The sequence below is a fragment of the Sapajus apella genome, unplaced genomic scaffold (genome assembly GCF_009761245.1).
Source record: "Sapajus apella isolate SASKATOON/1434 unplaced genomic scaffold, GSC_monkey_1.0 scaffold17, whole genome shotgun sequence".
In the NCBI taxonomy this organism is placed as follows: Eukaryota; Metazoa; Chordata; class Mammalia; order Primates; family Cebidae; genus Sapajus; species Sapajus apella.
The window spans coordinates 17,239,888-17,265,154 of NW_022436957.1; the positions used below are offsets into that span (position 1 = coordinate 17,239,888).

Here is a 25,267-nt window from a genome sequence, read left to right on the forward strand (position 1 = left end):
GAAACTCTGGGACACAGCTAAAGAAATGCCCACAGGAGAAAGCAGGAAACATTGAAAATTGACACCCTGACCTCACAATTAAATGAACTAGAGAATCAAGAGCAAACAAATTCAAAAGCTAGCAGAAGACAAGAAATAAGATCAGAGCAGAACTGAAGGAGCTAGAGAGATGAAAAACGCTTCAAAAAATCAATGAATCCAGGAGCTGGTTTTTTGAGAAAATTAATAAAATAGATAGATCGCCAGCCAGACTAATAAAGAAGAAAATAGAGAAGAATCAAATAGATACAATAAAAAAATGATAAAGGGGAGATCACCACTGATCACACAGAAATACTAACTACCATCAGAGAATACTATAAACACCTCTACGAAAATAAACTAGAAAATCTAAAAGAAGTGGATAAATTCCTGGACACGTATACCCTCCCAAGACTAAACCAGGAAGAAGTTGAATCCCTGAATAGATGAACAACAACTTATGAAATTGAGGCAGTAATTAATAGCCTACCAACCAAAAAAAAAAAAAACTCAGGACCAAATGGTTCACAGCTGAGTTGTACCAGAGGCACAAAAGGAGCTGGTACCATTCCTTCTGAAATTATTCCAAACAATAGAAAAGGGGACTTCTCCCTAACTCATTTTATGAGGCCAGCATCATCCTGATAGTAAAACCTGGCAGAGAACAACAACAAAAAAGAAAATTTCAGACCAATATCCCTGATGAACACTGATGCAAAAATCCTCAGTAAAATACTGGCAAATTGAATCCAGCAGCACATCAAAAAGCTTATCTACCACAATCAGGTTGGCTTCATCCCTGGGATGCAAGGCTGGTTCAACATGCACAAATCAATAAACATAATCCATCATATAAACAGAACTAATGACAAAAACCATATGATTATCTCAATAGATGCAGAAAAGGCCCTCAATAAAATTCAGTACCCCTTCATGCTAAAAACTCTCAATAAACTAGGTATTGATGGAATGTATCACAAAATAATAAGAGCTATTTATGATACCCACAGCCAATATCATACTGAATGGGCAAAAGCTGGAAGCATTCCCTTTGCAAACTGGCACAAGACAAGGATGCCCTCTCTCACCACTCCTATTCAACATAGTATTGGAAGTTCTGACCAGGGCAATCAGGCAAGAGAAATAAATAAAGGGTATTTAAATAGGAAGAGAGGAAGTCAGCTTGTCTCTGTTTGCAGATGACATAATTACATATTTAGAAAACCCCATCATCTCAGCCCCAAATCTCCTTAAACTGATAAGCAACTTCAGCAAAGTCTCAGGATACAATTTCAATGTGCAAAACTCAACATACCTATACACCAATAATAGACAAACAGGCTAAATCATGAGTGACCTCCCATTAACAATTGCTACAAAAAGAATAAAATACTTAGGAATACAACTTATAAGGGATGTGAAAGACCTCTTCAATGAGCACTACAAACCACTACTCAAGGAAGTAAGAGAGGACACAAACAAACGAAAAACATTTCATGCTCATGGATAAGAAGAATCAATATCATTAAAATGGCCATGCTGCACAAAGTAATTCATAGATTCATTGCTATCTCCATCAAGATACCATTGACTATCTTCATAGAATTAGAAAAAAATGCTTTAAATGTCATATGGAACCAAAAAGAGCCCAGATAGCCAAGACAATCCTAAGCAAAAAGAACAAAGCTGGAGGCATCATGCTACCTGACTTCAAATTATACTACAAGGGCTACAGTAACCAAAACAGCATGCTACTGATACCAAAACAGACATGTAGACCAATGGAACAGAACAGAGGCCTCAGAAATAATGCCGCCCATGTACAACCATCTGATCTTTGACAAACTTGACTAAAACAAGCAATGGGGAAAGGATTCCCTACTAAATAAATGGTGTTGGGAAAACTGGCTAACCATATGCAGAAAACTGAAACTGGACCCCTTCCTTATACCTTATATAAAAATTAACTCAAGATGGATTAAAGACTTAAACATAAGACTTAAAACCATAAAAACCCTAGTAAAATAAAATAAAAACAACAACAACAAAAAAACTAGAAGAAAACCTAGGCAATACCATTCAGGACATAGGCATGGGCAAAAACTTCATGATTAAAACACCAAAAGTAACTGCAACAAAAGCCAAAATTGACAAATGGGCTCTAATTAAACTAAAGAGCTTCTGTACAGTGAAAGAAACTATCATCAGAGTGAACAGGCAACCTACAGAATGGGAAAAAATCTTTGCAATCTATCCAGCTGACAAAGAGCTGATATCCAGAATCTACAAGGTACTTAAACAAATTTACAAGAAAAAAACAACCCCATCAAAAAGTTGACAAAGGATATGAACAGACACTTCTCAAAAGAAGACATTTATGCAGCCAACAAACATATGAAAAAAAGCTCATCATCACTGGTCATAAGAGATGCAAATCAAAACCACAATGAGATACCATCTCACGCCAGTTAGAATGGCAATCATTAAAAAGGAAACAACAAATGCTGGAGAGGATGTGGAGGAATAGGAACACTTTTACCCTGTTGGTGGGCATGTAAATTAGTTCAACCATTGTGGAAAACAGTGTGGCGATTCCTCAAGGATCTAGAACCAGAAATACTATTTGACCCTGCAATCCCATTACTGGGTATATACCCAAAGGATTATAAATCATTCTATTATAAAGACACATGCACACATATGTTTATTGCAGCACTATTCACAAGCAAAGACTTAGAACTAATCTAAATGCCCATCAATGATAGACTGGATAAAGAAAATGTGACACATATACACCATGGAATACTATGCAGCCATAAAAAAGGATGAGTTCATGTCCTTTGCAGGGACATGAATGAAGCTGGAAACCATCATTCTCAGCAAAGTAACACAGGAGCAGAAAACCAAACACTGCATATTCTCACTCATAAGTGGGAGTTGAACAATGAGAACACATGGAACAGGGAGGGGAACATCACACCTCAGGGCCTGTCATGGGGTGGGGGGCTAGGGGAAGGATAGCATTAGAAGAAATACCTAATATAGATGATGGGTTGATCTACATGGCACATGTATACCTAGGTAACAAACCTGCATGTTCTACACATGTATCCCAAAATTTAAAGTATAATAAAAAAGAAAAATAACTTTTAATATAAAAGTTTCAGGCTATTAATACATAGATAAAATACAAAGATTATCAAACCAAATTAACAAAGCTGATACAACTATTAGAGGGAAAATATACTCTTCAAATGAATTAATCAAAAAGATATGAACTAGATAAAACAGTACTCTCTTATAAATAGAATAGGAAAGCTAAGAAGAGAAACAGTCTAATTCAGTGATTCCCATCTGGGTTTAGTATTGCCCCCCAGGGGACATTTGGCAATTTCCAGGGACGATTTTGTTGTCACATTTGTGGGGGGAGGTTGCAGACCAAGGATGCCACTAAACATCCTGCAGTGCTCAGGTCAGCACCCAACAAGAATGATCTGGCCTGAAATGTCTGAGAAACCCTGGCTAACTTAAGAAGAATTAATTTACAAATAAATTGAATACAGAGCAGATACTAGAAAATCCAAGTTAGAGGCCTTATATGGCACAGAGCTGATTGCCTTATATTTTTTTAATTCAAACAACCTGGGAAGTTATTGCCCTGGAGAGATATACCTACATTTATTGACACTTAGCATATTCTCTGGACAGAAGTATTTGTTTAAGGTTGTGGGTGTCTGGGATTACCTAACCTGTTCTAAATAGAAAATCTAATCATGACATCTCCTGGAGCAGGAGACAATACATTTATCCCTAGTCAAAATCAGAATACATTTTTCCCCATGGGAAAAAAAACTGTAATAAATGGTAGCTAGATAAAATTTAAATAGGGCTATTTATATTAGCCTTCAGATCACAAAATGACTTAAATAATCCAGCAATTTCCTAATTTCCTTAAATAATCCAGCTATTTCTTTTACAGGTTATCTTTCAGAGCTAGTGATCTCCAGATCTCCAGATCACTAGCTCTGAAAGATAGCCTATAAAACAAAAAGGTTATATGGTTAAATAAGAAGGGGAAGTTTTACATAATTTAGGCCCCTCTTGGAGATTAATAAATGCACATTCACATACTATGCATTTGAAAGTTTTGTTGCATTTGGGTTAATTTACTATTTCCCAAATGTATTTATACATTAAATCCCTTTTTTTAGCCACACAGTATTTATCAGCTTCCCAATGGAACTAATGTTTTATGGAATATATTTTGGAAATTGTTGTAAAAAACTTTACAGCTCCTCTTAAAGACCCAAATACCAATGATACGATTTCTTTGTGTCTTAAGTTCCAAACAGCTGACTTACAAATAAGCATTTGGAAAAACCTCTATTCTCAATATTTAAGCCTGCCCAGCAGTTGTATTGTTGAATGTCATCTTCGTTCTTCATTCTTATCTTGCAGGAAAGCCATATGTAAACTACTTTCTAGAGTAAATCTTACTTATGATAAAAGTTCAAACTAAAGTAAAAAAACTACCTAGAAAGATCATTAAATGGTGGCCTGTACTTCAAGCCACTTGTGTAATTACTGCTATCACTGCAAAACAGTTTTCTAGAAATCACGGAAGAAATAGATCCTTGGGAATAGAAAATGTCAGGTGTAATATTCAGTGTTAAAAAAGAGATAAGTAAAAATTATACACTGATTAATGACTGGAGACAGAACAAATAAAACAGTATACAGTTTTATTTAAAATATACATTTAAAATATACATTTAAAAATATACATATGACAACTTAGCATTGTTTTATAAGCAATACATCATGTCAAACCAATTTATTTGCCATCATTGTTAAGGTATTGGACCACAAACAAAAAGTTGCATCCGTGGTTTATGTGCTAATCCTCCATTAGTTCTTCACATAGCCTTAGTATTTTGCAAGAGTTGCAGACTGGCTGGGAGGACACTTAAACAAACAAACAAAAAACCAGTAATCATACATGCCATTAGATTTTTTTAAGAAAAAATAATTGGATTTTTGTCTAATGTAATAACTTAGAATGATATATCACTGAGGTAATTTGATGTGGTGAAAACAGGTGTGGGATAGGAACTTGAACGTCTGTATTCATGGACTGACTCAAACTGTTTATTACCCTGAAACTTCTTTACATTTTTTTTTTCGTTGATTATCTGTGAAATCCTAAGAAACTAACTGGTCTGTCTTATGTTGCCATCTCTACCTTTCTTGCTGGCTTCACTAACAAGTAATGGTCTCAGAAAAATAGGTGAAAGGAATTGTAAAGTTATTGCAGGATGTCATTTATTTTCAAATAAGAATGTTCAACTAGTTATTATCTTTTTTACATTTCATGAGAAAAACTGTTTTCCATATGCTGATAGGATTTGCAAGATACTCTGCTTTACTAATGTTTTTTAAAACTAGACTGCTTTAATTTGCAATTTTTTAACTTGAGAACTGCATGCTTTTAACCAATAATATTTACATGCCTGTGTTATCTTTCTTGTTCACATTTGTATTAATGCTGACCACAGCAAGGAGCCAAGTATTTTAGCATAGCTCATTTTATACCAACCAGAACCTTCAGAGGACCCAGAACTCTTTTGCCACTTAAACAGTATTTAAATCATCTAAATCTTTTCTCATTCCTCCCATACCCCTCTAATGCAGAGAAATTGTCTCTATGCACAGAGACAACATTTCAACTAAGAAAATCCTGTCTTTCTAAAATCAATGTATATGTATAACTTGTTCCCTCTCTTGGTAGAATATTTACAAAAGGTAATTTGGTTCAAAATATAATTAGCCTTGAAATTAAGTGTTAAAAGTGCCACATAATTTTTTGATGCAGTTCAGTATTTTCTCTTGGTACAATATTTACAAAAGATAATTTGGTTCAAAATATAATTAGCCTTGAAATTAAGCGTTAAAAGTGCCAGATAATTTTTTGATGCAGTTCAGTATTTTCTCCTTTAGCAATTCTTTCATGTTACTTCCCATTTAAAGTATATATCACTTTTAGAAAACAGTAGGAAAATACACAACCACAATGGAGCTTATTCTTGGAAATTAGTTTTTTTAATTTTTAAGTTCAGGGGTACAAGTGCAGGATTGTTACATAGGTAAACTTGTGTCATGGGGTTAGTGATACAGATTATTTTATTACTCAGGTATTTAGACTAGTACCCATTAGTTGTTTTTCTTGATCCTCTCCCTCCTCCCACCTTCCACCTTCCAAAGGCCTCAGTGTGTATTGTTCCTCTCTGTGTCTATGTGTTCTCATCATTTAGCTCCCCCTTATAAGTGTGAACATGTGGTATTTGGTTTTCTGTTCCTGTGTTAGTTTGCTAAGGATAATGGCCTCCAGCTCCATCCATGTCCCTGCAAAGGACATGATCTTGTTAGGTTTTGGTCTTTTTTTATTTTTTTTTTGAGACAGTCTTCCTGTGTCACCAGGCCCAGGCTGGAGTGCAGTAGTGCAGTCTTGACTCACTGCTTCAAGCAATTCTCCTGCCTCAGCCTCCCAAGTAGTTCGGACTACAGGTGCGCGCCACCACGCCCAGCTAATTTTTGTATTTTAGTAGAGACAAGGTTTCACCATGTTGACCATGATGGTCTTGATCTCTTGACCTCGTGATCCGGCCTCTCAAAGTTCTGGGATTACAGGCATGAGCCACTGTGCCCGGCTGATTTTGTTCTTTTTTATGACTACATAGTATTCCATGGGTTATATATGCCACACTTTCTTTATCTAGTCTATCTTTGATGGACATTTATGTTGATTCCATGTCTTTGCTATTGTGAATAGTGCTGCTGTGAACATACGAATGCATGTGTCTTTATAATAGAATGACTTCTATTTCTGTGGGTATATACCCCATAATAGGATTGCTGGGTCAAATAGTATTTCTGTCTTTAGGTCTTTGAGGAATTGTCACACTGTCTTCCACAATGGCTGAACTAATTTACACTCCACCAACAGTGTATGAGTTCCTTTTCCTACACAGCCTCACCAGCATCTGTTTTGTTTTTTTTTTTTAACTTTTTAGTAATAACCATTCTGACAGGTGCGAAATGATGTATCATTCTGATTTTGATTTGCATTTCCCTAATGATCAGCAGTGTTGAGCTTCGTTCCATATAATTGTTGGCAGAGTGTATGTCTTCTTCTGAAAAGTGTCAGTTCATGTCCTTTGCCTACTTTTTTATGGGGTTGCTTATTTTGGAAATGAGATTTTAACTGGTTTTGTTCTGCATCAATGAAACTGAAAAGATTTTAAGTTAATCAATACGAAGTTTATATTTGATTTGTATTATTCATAAGTCATTAAAGTTAATCCTTAAATAATCATATTGAAATGTTTAAAAACCAATTTTTTCAACCTCTTTTATCCAGAAATGAAATTTTTTAAATATGGCTATAAAGATCAGGTTGTTCATTCTTATTTTACTGGATCCAGATATGTTACCATTATCCTTTAAAAATTATTGACTTTTCATTTAATTCCATTTTACTTCCTCTTTAAAAGTGTGATTCTCTACCTTAAGCAACCCCAGGATGTTTTCCTAGAAATTCAGTCAGCCATCTGAAAGTAATTTTTCTGTCTGGTATGTGGGGTTTTTGATGGCTGTATGTGGCAAGCATATAGCTTAACTAGACTTACTATACTCATTTTCATCAAAATATTGGCTAAAATATTCAGAACAGATGTGTATATGTGTATACTTTTTTTGAGACTCTCGAGAAAGCTTTTTTGTGAGCATTAAAGGGCATGTCAGACTTATGGGGAAATTTCTTTGCAATTTTTTTTAAACCCTTGACAACTGTAAGAGAAGATTGCTTCTAAGGTCCTGCTTATTACTCTAAGGCTTAATGACTTTAGCATGATTTTAGAGAGTTTTTAAAAGTGATACAAATGAAAAATGCAGCAATTCAGTGGTGTTTCAACAGACAACTTAATATGGGAATGTTTTTGGATAAGAAATCAAGAGATGAATTAGTTCTGACTTGATTGCCAAGCAGTTCTGTAAAGCTAAATTTGTCAGAAAAATGAAGAGGGTTGGTGAGGGTAACATATTTGCCTTAGAAGGAAGGAAGAGGGAGGAAAAGAAGGAAATGGAAAATCAGAAGGAAGGAAATGGAAACTATGAAAATAGAAACTAATGATATAGCTTGGATCCTTTTTGGTCTAGTGTCTGAGGAAAGCCCCCTATTTACTTTCTTAACAAGCAATCAGTTAAAAATTGAGCAGTTACTGTGTTTAAGGTACTGTGCTAAGTGTGGGAGATAACACTAAATAGACAATAGAAAAGTCTGTCTTTCCTCATGAAACTTAGTCTAGAAGCGTGACAGAATTCAAGTAACTAAATTAATAAATACTTATGTGACTGTAATTGGCATGCTACGAGGAAGAACTTTGAGAGGAAATGAGACAAACACAGAGAATCCTGACCTAGAATGAGAGGCCAAGGATTGTGTCCCTAGGGAAATGACATTTTTGCTTAGCTCTGAAGGATGCATGTGAATTTATGATGAGAAGAGGCGAGGAAAGCCAGAGGACAGAGTCCTAGGGTGCTGGGTGAGGAAAGTGTTTCAAGGAGGGAGTAATACTCAGTGTTAATGCTTTATATACATCAGAAAAGTCAAGGACTCTGAGAATTGTCTATTGAATTTAGCAACATGGAAACCCTAGCACCCTTGACTATAGCAGTTTTGGTGGGATAGGGGCAGCAAGAGCTTAATCGGAGAAGATTCAAAAGAGAAGAGGAGGAGAAGAATTGGGGACTGCACATATAAAGAAGCTTTCTACAAGGTTTTCTGTAAAGGGGAACAAAAAATAAGGTGGTAGCTGGGTAGGGGTTTGTGGGGTAAGGAGGGCTACTTTTTTAATAACGATTGGAGAAATTACAGCATGTTTATGTGCTAATGGGAATGACCGAGTAGAAAGAGAAAAGTTGATGATGCAGAAGAAAGAATGGAGGATTGCTCAAGGAATGCCCTTGAGTAGGCCAGAGGGAATAGGACCCAAGGAGCAACCCAGTAATTTGAGATCTCCCTAATGTCACAATACAGCATCATAAGTATTGTATATATGCTAAAGGCACCAGGAAAAAGCTTAGGGAGCCCAGTAAAGAGAGCAGTTAACTCTGCCAAAGGGGATTGTAGCATTTGTGATATTGCCTGCAAATGCTTTATTATCTAAGGTAAAAGATAGTTTAGTTTCAAGCAATGTTGTACACTAGCATTAAAGCATAGCAATTTTGTATTAAAATACAGTAATTTGGATATATTATTATAAAGCACTCCGTCATTGTCAGTATTCTTAAAATTGTATTTTGTGTTCCATTTGCTTAATTGCAGCTGGATATAGTCCATAATTCTTAAAAAGCTATATGCCATCAATTTCATAATAAAATTCAGATAAAATCCAAAAAATATTTATTTTTTTCTGTGTGCCTCTATAAAAATAGTTATCTTTTACCTTTACCACATTTATTAGAATACAGTAAGAAATATAGTGCAAAATTCCTGCCTCTATGGAGATACCAATTTAAAAACTCCAGATGTGCAACAGATATTAAAAGCCAAATAAAATAATGGTTGTATTATGAGGCACTAGCACAGTAGTATCACAAGGCTTATGATAGGGTGCCAAAGGAACTCTGTAATTAATAAATGTTTTATACTTAAAGGAATAAGAAATTAAGAAGTGATCAGCATTTTTAAATAGGCTCTAATCCTTGTTTTCTTGATTATATTCTTTACTGTTACTACTAATTCTTATCATGAATTAGTAATCTTAACTTTACTGCCTCAAAAACCAATATATTACTGTGTAAAGATGGGTCTTAAACTTTTCCAAATTACTTTTCAGAGATTTATGTTTTATTTATATACATTTACACAGGAATGGGTCAGATGTATCTACTTCAGTATTTTAGCACAATTAAAAATCAGTACTTATAAACAGTATTATTTGTTCTACCCAAATCAATAGTATACTTTATTTTTTAAAATACTTATTTCTATTTGTTGCTAAGTCTATAGTTTTATAACTAATAAAAGCAAAACCTCATGTTCTCCAAAAGTAAATTTTAGTAAAGCTTTTTCTCTCAATTTTTTTCTGATTTAATATATTTTCCTTCAATTGTATGCTAGTGATACACAGTATAATTCTGTTTAAAAAGTCACTCCCGGAAAAGTCAGTGTTAAAAATCTTCCGCATAATTGTTTCTATGACTGATTATACAACCAGACATATCAAGGGCTTAATTACATGCTTCAGTGACTTAGCTCCATTAGAATTTCAGAGATGACACAAAATACAATGAAAACAATTATGTATTTCATATTCTGTGTGTGAAGTATGTTTCTTCTTGTTTTTGTGCACATTTGACTCCAAACAACCAATTTTCAAGAAGTATCTAACTAGCTTTTTAATATATATATAATATGTAGAGCAAGTAAAACAATTAACTATTTATTGGATTTTCACTGTTCAAAAGATTTTTGTGGTGACATGTAAAAACAGTGCTAGAACTGTTAATTGCTTCAGTTTCAGTGCCCGTGCTGAAGTACAGTTTATTTTTAAAACCAGATCCTAAAGAAATAAATTGTAGATATTTTGAAAATACAGCATTCATAACATTGAAAATCTGGAGGACTGGCTTTGCAAAATGGTAGAAATAGACAAAACAAAAAAGAGACCTTCCCTCAAACCCTTACCCTACCTTTGTTTGGCACAATATTGACCTGGATCTAGAGATGGCTATTGTGAGACCTCGGTTCTTCTTAGCTTAAAATAATTTCAACAAGAGACACACAGCAAAGGAGGTGTAGCATAGAGCAATTTATTGCAAAGGACAAAAAATATGAAAGTTAGGTGCAGAATAGACAGTACACCATGAGAGAGGATTCAGGGAAGGCTGCTCCTAAGGATGAGACCACCATGACTGGCACTAGGGAGACTCCCTTTATGGAAGTATACATAATTATTCACATAGGAATAGGAAGAGGTGTTGCTAGTAAGCATGTTCTTGGTGGTCCTCTGGGTGCACATGCACAGTAGCTGTACATGCTTGTTCATACATTGCAAGTCTCATTAACAGCTTAAATCTCTACCCAGGGGTTTGTTGTTTACTATTATAATAAGCAAAGGGTCAGTCTGAGAACAGGTGTAATCAAAATGCATGTGCTCCCTGCAAGGAAAATTCCCTGCTATAGATAGCTGTGTTTGAATGAGCTGGACTACAATGTGAATGCTGGGGCTTATTGTGTTAACTGTATGGTCACCATGTGAGGACATGTTTACTTCCTTGACTACGTATCCTGCCTCAGATCATCTCACTCAAATTCCCTCTGTAAAAGAGCAGAGATATACTGTTGGAGAATTTGGAATATTAGGTGATCATTTATAAAGTCGTTTACATACCTTGAAAAGAAGCCATTAAATAAATACTACATTTTTGGCTCATTAATAATTTTATCATGTCCAGTTAATTCTTCAGATTTTACAAGAGCTTAGCAAAACAGACTAAACTGTATCAGTGTTTACAATAAAAAGCCATAAGATTGATATATTTTCCTTAAGAACAGAATTAGAATTATCCTAATAGAATTTTTTAAAACACATTGAGTGACTGTAATAATCACAAAATTTAGCTGTGTGAGGAAGGAAGTTGCAGGGAAAGAAGGTGATAGATACTGAAAAGTGATACGTTAGGTATTAATAGATTAAAGGAGGAAGAATTGTTGGACTTGGAGTATTGTAGGGAGTGTGCTAGAAATACAAAAGGTAGTAGTTGGTAAGTGGGATATTTAAAGGGATTGCAGCCTTTGCAGATGAGATTAAGCATATGACCACAAGAATCAGTGTAGGAGAGAACCTCAAGAAACTGAAAGGCCAGAATCTCAGAGGGTGAATATTGAAGTCACCAAGAATTATAACAGAAGTAATATTTGAATGCCTGGTTTTGAATCCTGATACAATGCAGTTACCAGGTGTATGTCCTTGAGCAAGTTACATAACCTTAGTTTCCTCATCAGTGAAAATGAGGATAATGATAGCATATTTCTCTTAATTAACATGAGTATATAATTTAATACTTATAAAACTCTTAGTATGTGATATATGGCAAATGATATATACATTTTCTACTATTATCATAATCATAATAACCATCATTATTTGTATGATCCAGTCCTGTGTGAGTCCCTGCTTTTCATTCACTAGAAATTTATTAAGCAACTATTTCATGCCAGGCATTGTGCTAGGTATCCTGTTAAAGGATTTTTTGAATTATTTTCTTTGGCTGTTTTAGGCTTCAGGAATTTCAAGTGGAACAAAAATAATACACTGAAACCTCACCAAAATAAAAGTTATTCTTGAAGTCTTTGCCATGAGTTCTCCTTGCTGAAGTGAAATTTAGTAAGGATACAGACCCAGGGAGAAATGGGACAGACCAAAGCAGTGATTACTTGGATCTGCAAACGGGGCAGGCTCACTATAAGCAAAAGAGATGCTTAGAAACAGATTTAGCTATAGGACATGAAAGAGAATCTAACCATATTTTTGAGGCATGGTGGTGTCTAAAATGTATGTTGATAGGGGTTAGGAAGCAGCAAAGATAAAAAGTTATCCTGTGGTGTTCCAACATGAAACAGTGGGTGGTACCAATGGGTGGTCCGATAGGTTAAACACAGAAAGCTACCATCTTGGAGGTTGGCTATCGAGATATAGACACTTGGGCATTAGGAAATAAGATAGAGATCTGGCTACTGAAAATAAAATAAAATCGCTTATTTGATTATCCTCTTTGAAAAAGAAAAAACTACAGTCTTAAAATCTGGTGTTCCTAAGAGAGTTAACCTAGGCTATTCATTATTATTTATAAAAAGTACCTTAAGTTTGTTTTATCAACTGGCCAATAGGCAGTTTCACCTTCTGGCTCAAAATACATTTTCTCCATCTACGCAAATGCCAGCCATAATGTTGCATAAGAGTGAGTGTGTTTGGTAGACTTTAGCTAAAAATCAGTGTAAGTTTGAGCAGACATGGGGAAGAAAAACAATGTGATATGAACTTTGTTCTCTGTGTTTAGGCAAGCTACGACCTATATCTATGCCAGTGGAATATAATTGGGTGGGGGACTATGAAGATCCAAATAAGATGAAGAGAGATAGTAGAAGAGGTAAGTGTTCTAGAATTTCAGTGTAGGCTGGGTTGTTTGAACAGTAAGCAAATTTAAATGTTCTGTAAATAGATTGTTATGGCTTCAGTGGAAAACTTATTCTATCATTGACTTTATTGTACAACAAAACCAAGTCAGACCAACATTTGACTATCTTGACCCAGTATTAAATAGACATTGTCTCTGAATGCCTTCTAAGGGGTTCAGGGTAGATAAGTACAGTGTTAAAAGTGAATATCTAATTGTTATTTGAAAGTTAATATTTGGAACACAAGGTCAGAAGTGTGAAACCGCATAAAATAATTAAGTTCAGTGAATAGGAAGAGTTTATCATCAATCCTCATCAGTCCACAATGCAACCTCACCACTTTTGTATGGAAGCAACCTCAAAATAAGCATTGAAGCACATGTGTTAAAAGCTAATGGAAACTGGGCCAGTGACTTCTAACAAAAACATGTAGAAATAGAAAAAAACTTTTGCTTTTTTTTCCTGTTCTGTTTGCTGTTCAGAGTTGTCGTCTTATATGGGGGTGGGCTACTCTTGAAATATCTACCAAAAGTAAGTTTTTATGTTCACTTATCCTGCTATAGAGATGAGCAATAAAGAGAGCAACTGAAAGTTTCCCTACTAAATAGGATTTGATCAAGTGTGGGTATGGTGGGCCCAGTGGGTCATGCTGCTACTTCCACTTTCTGAAGTAGAAAGCCGTAAGGTCATAGTTGAAAAATAAATCAAAACAAAAAACTATTTATAGAATGTAATTTCACTAAGCTTCCTTCATGATATATTTGACCCATTTTCTTGTTATTTCTAGCCAGTATACAGAATTTATTTTATTACTGCACAGATCCACAGACCATATGGACAAGCAAACATGAATATCTGATTCATTAGTCTTCTTAATACTTGTTTTATGGAGTGAGCATTTTTTAAAATGTTGATAAATACAGGAACATTGACATATTCCTTTGCATCTATGTATTCATTCTGTTTTCCAATCTTCAATTTCTAATTTCATTTGTTCTATAGAATAAATCAAGAAAAATATAAAAGAGAAATGCTTATCATATGCTATCTCAGAGTCACTGTTTTGGGACTTCATATTACAGTGACTTTTGTTGGTGGAGACGGGGGACCATGTGAAGTACTAATGCTGACTGCCATTTTAAGCATAGAATTCCTGAATAAATTTCCTTACTATTGGTTCTTAACGTGGGCTTTAACTTCTCCAAGCATGCTACCTTGCATGCCATGAGCCAGTGTTTGTTATTGGGCTTTGGCAAAATCCCCCTGAGGGAGCTTGTTACAGATTTTATAAACCACACGCCTAGAACTTCTGATTCAAGTTCCACAGGTGATTCTAATGTAGTTGGTCTAAAGATAAAACTTGGAGAAATAATCTATTGGCTAACTATTTTTTATTGTCTTATCCCAAATAATTAAGATATACTGTATTTCACTACATATTTTATAAGTTCAATCAAGTTAAAGTTCTGAAATGAAATATAGTAGGTTGGTGCAAAAGTAATTGTGGTTCTTGTGATTAAAAGTAATGGCAAAAACTGCAATTACTTTTGTGCCAACCTAATAATAGCACAATTGAGAAAGCATAATAAATTTGGGGTGTTTGTATATTTATATTGGTGTATTTATCTCTTTTTCAATAGAAAACTCTCTACTTCGGTATATGAGCAATGAAAAGATTGCTCAAGAAGAATACATGTTTCAGAGAAATAGCAAAAAGGACACAGGGAAGAAGTCAAAAAAGAAGGGTGATAAGAGTAATAGCCCAACTCACTATTCATTGCTACCTAGTTTACAAATGGATGCACTGAGACAAGACATCATGGGAACTCCTGTGCCAGAGACTACACTATACCATGTAAGTAAAATTTCAAAGATTTTTGATATAGCTTTTATTGGTCAACTAGCAAGTGACTCTTTTAAGTAAATTCCAGGTTATTTTTTTCCTTTTACTAGATTTTCACAAAAGAGCCTAACTTCAAAGTTTATGCTCTTAAAAAATGATGGGTAATTGATTTTTTTTCTTAAGTTTATGCGTTCAATGAGTTCATAGTTGTAGCAAGTTGAATTTTTAATGGGATAACAATATGTACAAAATTGATGGAGAACGATAATAAATAGCTGATTAATCATCAGTGTGATACTGTGCAATGCACAGATAGCTGCAAAATTCAACATTAAAGTCGTAATTTTAATATAGTCATGATTCCATTTAAAAATGAGCATCTATTATTTGCTAGACATGGAGAGTAAAGCTAGAGGTAAAATGGGAAGACATGACACATCATTATATGGGGAGAAAGACATGCTGAGAGTCCCAATATAACTTAACTGTTGTTATGGGTGGGTGCAGAAAGTATGAGAGGAATTTAGGAGAAAGAAAGCCTTAGTCTTTAGGGGAAGTGAGCAAAGGCTTCAGAGGGGGTAGCATTTGAATGAAGAATAAAATATGAATAGCAGTACTTTAGTGCAAAGGCACATGGAGGTGCACCACAAATGTGTGAGAATGTAGCACATTCCAAGGATTTCATGCGGCTTATAATTGCTGATTTATTAACAATAGGAGGAAATGACATGAGAAAGGGAGAGTAGATGGGCCTGGAGGCACAGGTAAAGGTTAGATCATGAATTGTATGATAAAATACTTAGGTTCTTTCCTGCAGTAATAAAGAGCTATTGAATAACTTTGAGCTGGAGACTTGCATGATCAAATTGGCCTGTTTGATCTCTCTAGCGCAGAACATCATTTGAGACGTCAAAGGCAGGACCACTAAGTCCAAGCCATATGGATGATGAGAAACTAGGATAATGGCCGTGGGGAAGCTGAGAATCGTGTTAGCAAGAACATTCAATCCACAAAATTACGCATATTAAACCATTTTGGTTAAAAGGAGTTTGTTGTGTCACTAGAACTATAGCTTCTTTTTAGGAGCCCTTGAAAGACATGGACTACAAGTTTTAAGTAATTTGAATGATTGTGCTTAATGCTTAAAATATTAAAAAAATTTTAATCTGCTCCTGCTGTAGAAGGTATACCATCTAGGCATACAAAATGTGAAAGATTAAATAACTTATTCTTGAGTTGTTTCTCTGAATAAGTCTCTTAAGTCATCTACTTATTCTATAGCTCTTTCATAAAATTTGAGTATAGAAAAATATTTTTATTTGGACTGGAGTGTCATTAGCACTCCTAGGTGCCTCATTCTCTACCCTCCCTTTTCCCCAGTTACATACTCTCAAGTCTCTTTCCAAGACACTAGTGCCCGTATCAAAATCTGCTCCATTAAATGATTGATTTATGGAATTATTATTTTTTCCATAGACATTCAGAGTCAGCCTGAAATCAGTACTCTTAGCTGTTTGAAGGGGACCACTTTTATTATTACCGCTACTCAGAAGAGCTGTATGAGCACTGAGCTTCCTCTAGAATCTGGTGTTCCAGTCATAAGTAATACCCTGAACAAAAGTTTGAAGATGAGGGACAGATGGCCTATTCAAGAAGGAAGTTGCTAGTGAGAGATGAACCTAGAGAAGGAAGAGGAGACCATCACTTTGACTCAGAGTGTATAAAATTATTAAAAGTTTGGATTTATCCTGAGAAGAGTAGTGAGCCATTGAAGGCACATTTAAATACTCAGCCTGTTCCATTCTGCCATGCATATCCTGACAGATGTTATACTGTGTGGGGAAGGAAAGTAGTTGAGTCTTGTGAACTATGAGGTGTTAAATTAGGGAAAACAGTAAAAGGTGAGTCAAACTTGTAATCAGGAATATTATGAATATTTTTGAGAAGGACATGATTTAGTTATGTATATCGAGAACCTGGTCTACTAACTTTACTTCTACAAATTTACTGTAAGAAAGGAATTGGAGTCCAGTTTTGCCCCCCTATTTTTATTATATATGTCTTAAATCTGTAACATGGTATTTCCCAAATAGATGACATCTATCTCAACTAATTTTTGATAGAGCACCAGCATAGAGCAAGGAATATTGTTAACTTTGGGGGAAATCTTCCCCTGTAACTCTGATATACCAATTCCAGAGTAGAAGGCTGGGTACTTTCTAACTCTTTTCTCAGGTTTAGAAGAAGCAAAATAATTGTTAACCCCCAAGTGCATGTTGGATGTCTATAATCAATGTTCTAAAAGAGAGAACTTTAATTGGTGAGGTTTTTACTAGACTCTTGAGTTCCCTTGAAGAGCTCACCTTGCACTTATTTAGTGCTTTCACAGTTAGCAAGGGAATTTCCACATTTGATATGTCTTTTGAACCTCACAACAACCATATTTGCAAATAACAAAACTCAAAATAAGAAATGATTTACACAAAGTTGTGTTGCAAACAAAGTGTAAGTGCTGTTGTCAGGATTATAACCCAAATCACCTACTCCAGGGGTCTTTCCACAGTCTACCCTATTGCTTCATGCATGGTACATATTCCATATGCAGAGGCATTTGTGCTTTAATGAATAAATGAGTGCATTTTGAAAAGGCTTGGCTTGAAAAAGCATGTGCCCTCGGATGTTGATGTTAATACTGTTTTCAGTGCTTGGATTGATTTCTATCCAAAATTATCTTTTGCTTTATGTTATTATTTATTAAGTTAGGAAAACATACAGAGCTGCTGCTATTATAAAACACAAGTAGTTATTTAGCTTGATCTGTTGCTGGAACAACAGAATATTATAGTTAAAAATGCTTGGACCTTAGAGACAAAGCAACATATGCTTAAATAATAGCTTTTTATATTTCACATGAATTTTTGTTTTATCTGTTTATACACACTTACTTGAAAATGAAAGGCTTTTTCCTTATGTTAAATTTTCCCAAAAACATAATATCAGTATCAATCTGTAATCTAATCACTTTCATGATGAACCACTAATCTTCATTTTTGCCAGTTACTCCTTTGGATAACATGGCCATCTTTAATGGAATAGAACTAAGTGGAAGAGTACTATGAAGATTGAGTATTGCATTTCATAGGCTTCTATCTCTGCTGTAATACTAGCTCTATGTAATCGAAATATGTTGAGTTAAAAGTTAGAGAAAATTGGTCGGGCACGTGGCTCACACCTGTAATCCCAGTGCTTTGGGAGGCTGAGGCAGGTGAATCACAAGGTCAGGAGATCAAGACCATTCTGGGTAACACGATGAAACCCCATCTCTACTAAAAATAGAAAAAATTAGCCAGGTGTGGTGGCGCATACCTGTAGTCCTAGCTACTTGGGAGGCTGAGGCAGGAGATGTGCTTGAACCCAGGAGGCAGAGGTTGCAGTGAGCTGAGATCGCACCACTGCACTCCAGCCTAGGTGACAGAGCAAGACTCCGTGTCAAAAAAAAAAAAAAAAAAAAAAAAAGAGGGAAAATTTAGTGTGAATTTAATAGCAAGATCATATCATCGTTAAATCTCCTTAAACAGCAAAGTAAAGGGGTGTGTGCATACATGCATATAGTATTCCTTATATGCACACCTAGAGTATAATCTTCACTGTTCTGTTGTGGAAAGCAGCCCAATAAAAATACACAAAGCGAGGCAAATATTGTTTGGCTTCAGAGCTCAATTCATTATCTTATAATGAAGATTTAGAAGTTTATGGGATTATAAATTTTTTTTATCAATTCCACATATTAATAAAAAATACATATTCTATATATTTTTTCCTCAAACTTATTTAAAAGGAAATCATTCACTCTGCTCTAGCTACCCTGGTCATTGACTAGCTCTTTGCCAGCAGTTTCCTTTACAACATGCTATTCTTGCTACTGAGAATGCTTTTATCTCTTCTTTCTCCCAAGAATGCCTGCATGTCTAAACCTGAAATCACAAGATCTTCCCTGACCACTACCCTCTGGACTAAATCAGTTCTCCTATGTTCTCTTGTCATCCAGTAGTTTTTCTTCAAAACCTTCCTTGGGATTTTTAATTATATATTTATGTGAACGTCTGCTTAGTGTCTTTCTCTCCTGTACATGGCAGGACAGGTATGCCCATGTCCATAATGATAAGCAGGGACAATTTTTCCATTTTGTTCAGTGCTGTATTTCAGCACCAGTACAAATGTAGTGCCTTATAAGCTCTCAATAAAAATGTTATGAGTAAGTTAACTAATGAGTGAGTGAGTAAATGTGACAGGAACTTCATTGGCTTTCTTAGTATCTTCAACCTGCAAACAAAGTCCCCTCCATCTCCCTAGGCCAGCCACACAGGGTCCAATAATGCACAGGATTAGCTGCCTCACATTCCCTGCCCTACCTCCTTCACTCCAGCTGAAAAACCTCAGTTCCAGCTAGTTCTTGCTTGCTTCCTTTCCCTGCCATCTCATTACAAAGGTCCTAATATGCCCATCAGCCAAGCATGTTATAGCATTTTTCAAAAGAGCATAACTTTATTTTACCTACTCACTGATTCTGTCTTAAAATGTGGAAGCAGCTAGCTTCTAAAGCCCTCATCTAACCTGAAAGTACATGAAGAAAAGGCAGACAGCAGTTTTATTTGTGGTGTGTGTCTGTATGTGTGTGTGTATATGTGTGAAATTCAGATGTGGTAAGAAAAGTCTTTAAAGAATAAATGAATTATTCTGAATCTCATCTTTAAATCTTGTAGAACTTATCTTTCCCTAATATGATGTGCATATGACAACTTGCTCTCACATTAAAGCTGCTAAACTGAATTCTTATACAAAATAATTAATTAGGCCGAGCGCAGTGGCTCATGCCTGTAATCCCAGCACTTTGGGAGGCCAAGGCAGGTGGATTGCCTGAACTCAGGAGTTTGAGACCAGCCTAGTCAACATGACAAAACTCCATCTATACACAAAATACAAAAATAAGCTGGATGTGGTGGCATGCACCTATAGTCCCAGCTACTTGGGGGGCTAAGGCAGGAGAACCGCTGGAGCCTCGGAGGTCAAAGCTGCAATAAGCCATGTTCACACCACTGCACTCTAGCCTGGGTGACAGATTAAGGCCCTGTCTCTAAAATTAATAATGATAATAATAATAGTCATTTATTTTAAGTCTATATGCTGAGATGCCAGAAAAAGTAAAATTGGATTATAGATTCGAGCAGTATGTAGGTATACTTTCATAAACTGAATACTGGTATAATTTTGGATAATTAAAAACAGACTTTTAGTAGGTGTTCAAAAATCTGGATAATTCCTTTCATGACATTCAGACATTAGGGTGGCCTGTCTTTGTTTTTTATCATATGACTGCAAACATTCAGTTGTTTTATGTCTAATAAGTACTTTGAGCCATTCTGGCCAATTTGTGAGGTTTTGTGGCTTTTTTTGATGGAGGGAAGAGAGGGATAGAACTGTTAAAAACATTTTTATTTTTTAAAATTTAGCAAGTAAATAAACACTAGGAAAATTTAATATTCTTATTCTCATCTGATTTAGTAAGATAGTACAAATAAGATAGTATTTGTACTATCTTATTTAATTTTCATAATGCTGTGAGGAAGCTCCGTTGCAGGTATTATCCTCATTTTACATACTAGAAAGTTGAGGGACATGGATTAATTAGGTAGTTATGTGGTAGAGCTGGGATGTAAACGTTTGCAGTCTGGCTTTTAGCATAATATATTGCCCCTCAAAAAATAGCATAATTTAACAGAAACCTAACAACAAGTGTAGTAGTGGCAACCATGTGTAAAGCCCAGTCTAAGTGCAGTGGAATATACAAAGACTAATACAGGCGTATCTCAGAGATAATGTATGTTCAGTTCCAGACAACCACAATAAAGTGAATATTACAATAAAGCAAGTCACACAATATATTTAAGGTTCCCAGTACATATAATAGTTATGTTTATACTATACTGTAGTCTGCTAAGTGTACAATAGCATGATGTCTAAAAAACAATGTACATAACTTAATTAGAAAATATTGCTAAAATATGCTAGTGATCATGTGAGCCTTCAACAAGTTATTGTTATTATTATTATAATTTTTCTTTTTGCTGGTGGAGGGTTTTGCCTCAATGTTGTTGTCTACTAACTAATCAGGGTGGTGGTAGCTGAAAATTGGGGTGGTTGTGACAATTTCTTAAAATAAAATGACAAAGTTTGCTCTATCAATTTACTCTTCCTTTACCAAAGGTTTATTAGCTGCATGAGATGCTGTTTAATAGCATTATACCCACAGTAGAACTTCATTCAAAATTAGGGTCAGGCTCTACTTCCAATTCTAGTTCTCTTGTTATTTCCACAACATTTGCAGTGACTTCCTCCACTAAAGTTTTGAACCCCTCAAAGTCATCCACAAGGATTGGATTCAATTTCTTCTAAATTCTTGTTAATCTTGATATTTTGACCTCCTCCTGTGAATCACAGACGTGTTTAATGGCACTTAGAGTAGTGAATTCTTTTGACAAGGTTTTCAGTTTACTTTTCCCAGATCCATCAGAGGAATCACTATCTGTCACAGCTATAGCCTTACAAAATGTATTTCTTAAATAACAAGACTTGAAATTTTAAAATACTCCTTGATCCATGTGCAGCTGAATGGCTGGTATATTAGCAAACATGAAAACAACATTAATCTTTACATCTCCAAAAGACTTCTTGGGTGACCAGGTGTGTTGTCAATCAGCAGTAATATTTTGAAAGGAATCTTTTTTTCTGAGGAGTAGGTTCCAATGATAGACTTAAAATATTCAGAAAACCATGCTATAAATAGATGTGCTATTGTTCAGGCTTTGTTGTTTCCTTTATAAAGCACAGGCAGAGTTAACTGAGCATCATTCTCAAGGGCCCTAGGATTTTCAGAATGGTAAATGAGCATTAGCTTCAAGTTAAAGTCATCAGCTCTTTTAGCCCCTAACAAGAGAGTCAGCCTGTTTTATGGTTTGAAGCTAGGCATTGACTTCTTTCTAGCCATGAAAGTCCACTGTAAGGCATTTCATCTGTAATGAAATTGAAAAATCTATCGTTTAGTGTAGCCACCTTCATCAATCATCTTAGCTAGATCTTCTGCATAGCTTGCTGTAGCTTCTCCATCAGCACTTGCTGCTTCACCTTGCACTTTTTTTTTGCATCTATAAATTCAGTTTATTTAATTTTAAATTTATTGCTTTTTTCCCATAGATTATGGGGTACATGTGATGTTGGGTTCTATGAGTAAGTTCTTTATTGATGATTTGTGAGATTTTGGAGTACCCATCACCCAAGCAGTATACACTGCACCCTATTTACGGTATTTTATCCCTTGCCCCTCTCCTGCCCTTCTACCCAAGTCTCCAAACTCATCGTATCATTCTTTCTTTTTTTTTTTTTTTTTTCCCCAACCTTGCACTTTTATGTTATGGAGATGGCTTCTTTCCTTAAACCTCAGAAACCAGCCTCTGCTAGCTTCCAACTTTTCTTCTATGGTTTCGTTACCTCTCTCAGCCTTCATAGAATTGAGGAGGGTTAGGGCCTTACTCTGGATTAGGCTTTGGTTTAAGAGAATTTTATGGCTGGCTTGATATTCTGTCCAGACCACTCAAACTTTTTCCATATCAGCAATAAGGCTGTTTCACTTTCTCATCATTTTTGTGTTGAAAGCCTTGCTTTCAGTGTATCTTGGCTTTTGACATGCCTTCCTCACTAAGCTTAATCATTTCTTGCTTTGACTTAAAGTGAGAGACATGTGACTCTTCCTTTCACTGGAACACTTAGAGGCCATTGTAGGATTAATTAATTGGCCCAATTATAATAATACTGTTGTTTCTCAGGGAATAGAGAAGCCTGAGGAGAGGAAAAGAGATGGGAGAACAGCCCATTGGTGGAACAGTAAAAACAGACACAACATGTATTAAGTCTGTTGTCTTATATGACTTCTTTCTCTAATCCTCATGAACCAACCTCTGCTAGCTTCCAACTTTATTTCTGCAGCTTCCTTACCTCTCTCAGCTCTCACAGAATTGAAGAGAGTTGGGACCTTGCTCTAGATTAGGCTTTAGCATAAGGGAATGTTGTGGCTGGTTTGATCTTCTATCCAGACCACTTAAACTTTCCTCTGTTTTCTCCTATGTCAGCCTGTCTTTTGAAGCTTTGAAACCAAGCATTGACTTCTCCTCTCTAGCTATTATCAGTGCTAGATGGCATCTTCTTCCACTATAAGGCTATTTCATCTATATTGAAAATTTGTTATTTAGTGTACTGTTGTTCATGGCACCCCAAAATAATTACAGTGGTAACATCAATGATCATTGATCACAGATCACCATAACAGATATAATAATAATGAAAAAGTTTTAAATATTGTGAGAATTACCAAAATAGGACAAAAAGACATGAAGTGAGCACATGCTGTTGGAAAGATGCTACCAATAGACTCATTCAGCCCAGGGTTGCCAGAACCTTCCATTTGTAACAATTGCAATCTTCAAAGAATAAATTGAAGCACAGTAAAAGCAAACATCCCTATAATATTCCACTGCTAATATTACTAATATCTAACATTGCTAACATTTACTGATTACTTACTAAGCTCCTATGCTAAGAACTTAAATACAGTATCTCTTGGAATCTTCAAAATGATCCTATGAGGTTAATATCATTATTTATATTCTGCAGAACCGAAAGGAACTGGAACACAGAGTTTACCTTAAAGAACTAGAAAATAGAGTTGAGAAATGAGTCTAAGCAGCCTGACTTTAAAATTCACATCTTTTTGTGACTAAAGCTATTTCTGCTTATAAGAATTTTACCATCTATTAGGGAAGATAGAGCTATTATTATCACAATGATGGAAAATCTGTGATATTATTAACATATAAACATTTATAATTAAATTTACCTGAAATTATAAAGGTTGGTTTGTCTAACAGCTGCCTGACTTAGCCGCATTCTTTCAGGATTAAAGTAAGTAAAATAAGAGATCAGTTTATTTTAGTGGCAAGGAAGCCATATCTGCGTCAATACTTATTTATAACAACCAATTTCTCTCTGTATTGTCTTTATTCACACAGAAGACAGCTGTAGTACAGAATGACATATTTTTCCCAATTGAGGTACTTGTAGACATGTTAGAGATCCATTGTAAATATTAGCATATTCATTTTGTGTATATTCTCTGATTCCTATGGATGACTTTGCTATTTCTAAAGTGTTTCATAGCAGCATTGGCAAAGCCCTACATGGTAACAGTCTATACTAGGAAAAGTGTTTCCCAGGGGGCTGCTTCCCTACAGCAGTGATTCCCAAAATATGGGCCATTCTTGGCAAAGGGCTCTGATGACTGAGGTCTGACCAAGAAGTGACGGTCCTTTCTTTGATTCTTATGGACAAATAATACATAAATTCACAGACTTCTGTTTTCATTTGTGATTAGATATTGCTTACTAGTAACCTAATAAATGAGTTTAAAAGGTTACAAATTGAATAATCATAAAATAATGTGTTCATAGAATTTATTGAATATTCTAATTTAGTATTTTTTCAGTATGCCTGTGTTTTAATTCATTCTCACATTGCTGTAAGGACATACCCAAGACTGGGTAATTTATAAAGGAAAGAGGTTTAATTGACTCACAGTTCCACAGGGCTGGGGAGGCCTCAGGAAACTTACAATCATGGCAGAAGAGGAAATAAACTTATCCTTATTCACATGAGGGCAGCAAGGAAAAGTGCAGAACAAATAGGGAGAGGGGAAGCCCCTTATAAAGCCATCACATCTCATGAGAAATCACTATCATGAGAACAACATGGAGGTAACTGCCCTCATAATTCAATTACCTCCCACTGGGTCCGTCCCATACTACATGGGGATTGTGGGAACTATAATTCAAGATGAGATTTGGGTGGGGACACAGCCAAACCATATCATTATGCCCCTGTCACCTCCCAAATTTCATGTCCTCACATCTCAAAACAAAATCATGACTTCCCAACAGTCCCCCAAAGTCTTAACTCATTCCAGTATTAACTCAGAATTCCAAGTCCAAAGTCTTATCTGAGACAAGGCAAGTCCCTTCTACCTATGACCCTGTGGAATCAAAAGCAAGTTAGTTACT

The 25,267-nt window shown here is 35.5% G+C and overlaps 1 protein-coding gene across 8 annotated transcripts in view; it reads left to right on the forward strand.

Annotated features, from left to right (window-relative positions):
- The window catches only part of CNKSR2 (connector enhancer of kinase suppressor of Ras 2), a 292,101-nt gene that overhangs the window by 182,662 nt on the left and 84,172 nt on the right, over positions 1 to 25,267 (forward strand). For 4 of the 8 annotated variants that reach the window (XR_004271141.1, XR_004271143.1, XM_032286106.1 and 1 more), the window contains 2 exons: positions 13,144 to 13,233; positions 14,902 to 15,116. Coding sequence is in view for 4 of the 8 variants with exons in the window: in XM_032286106.1 (XP_032141997.1) it covers positions 13,144 to 13,233; positions 14,902 to 15,116 (305 nt within the window). In the remaining 4 variants the exon portion in view is untranslated. The remainder of the gene's footprint in view (positions 1 to 13,143; positions 13,234 to 14,901; positions 15,117 to 25,267) is intronic. The other 4 variants (XR_004271142.1, XR_004271144.1, XM_032286107.1 and 1 more) reach the window with 1 other exon arrangement.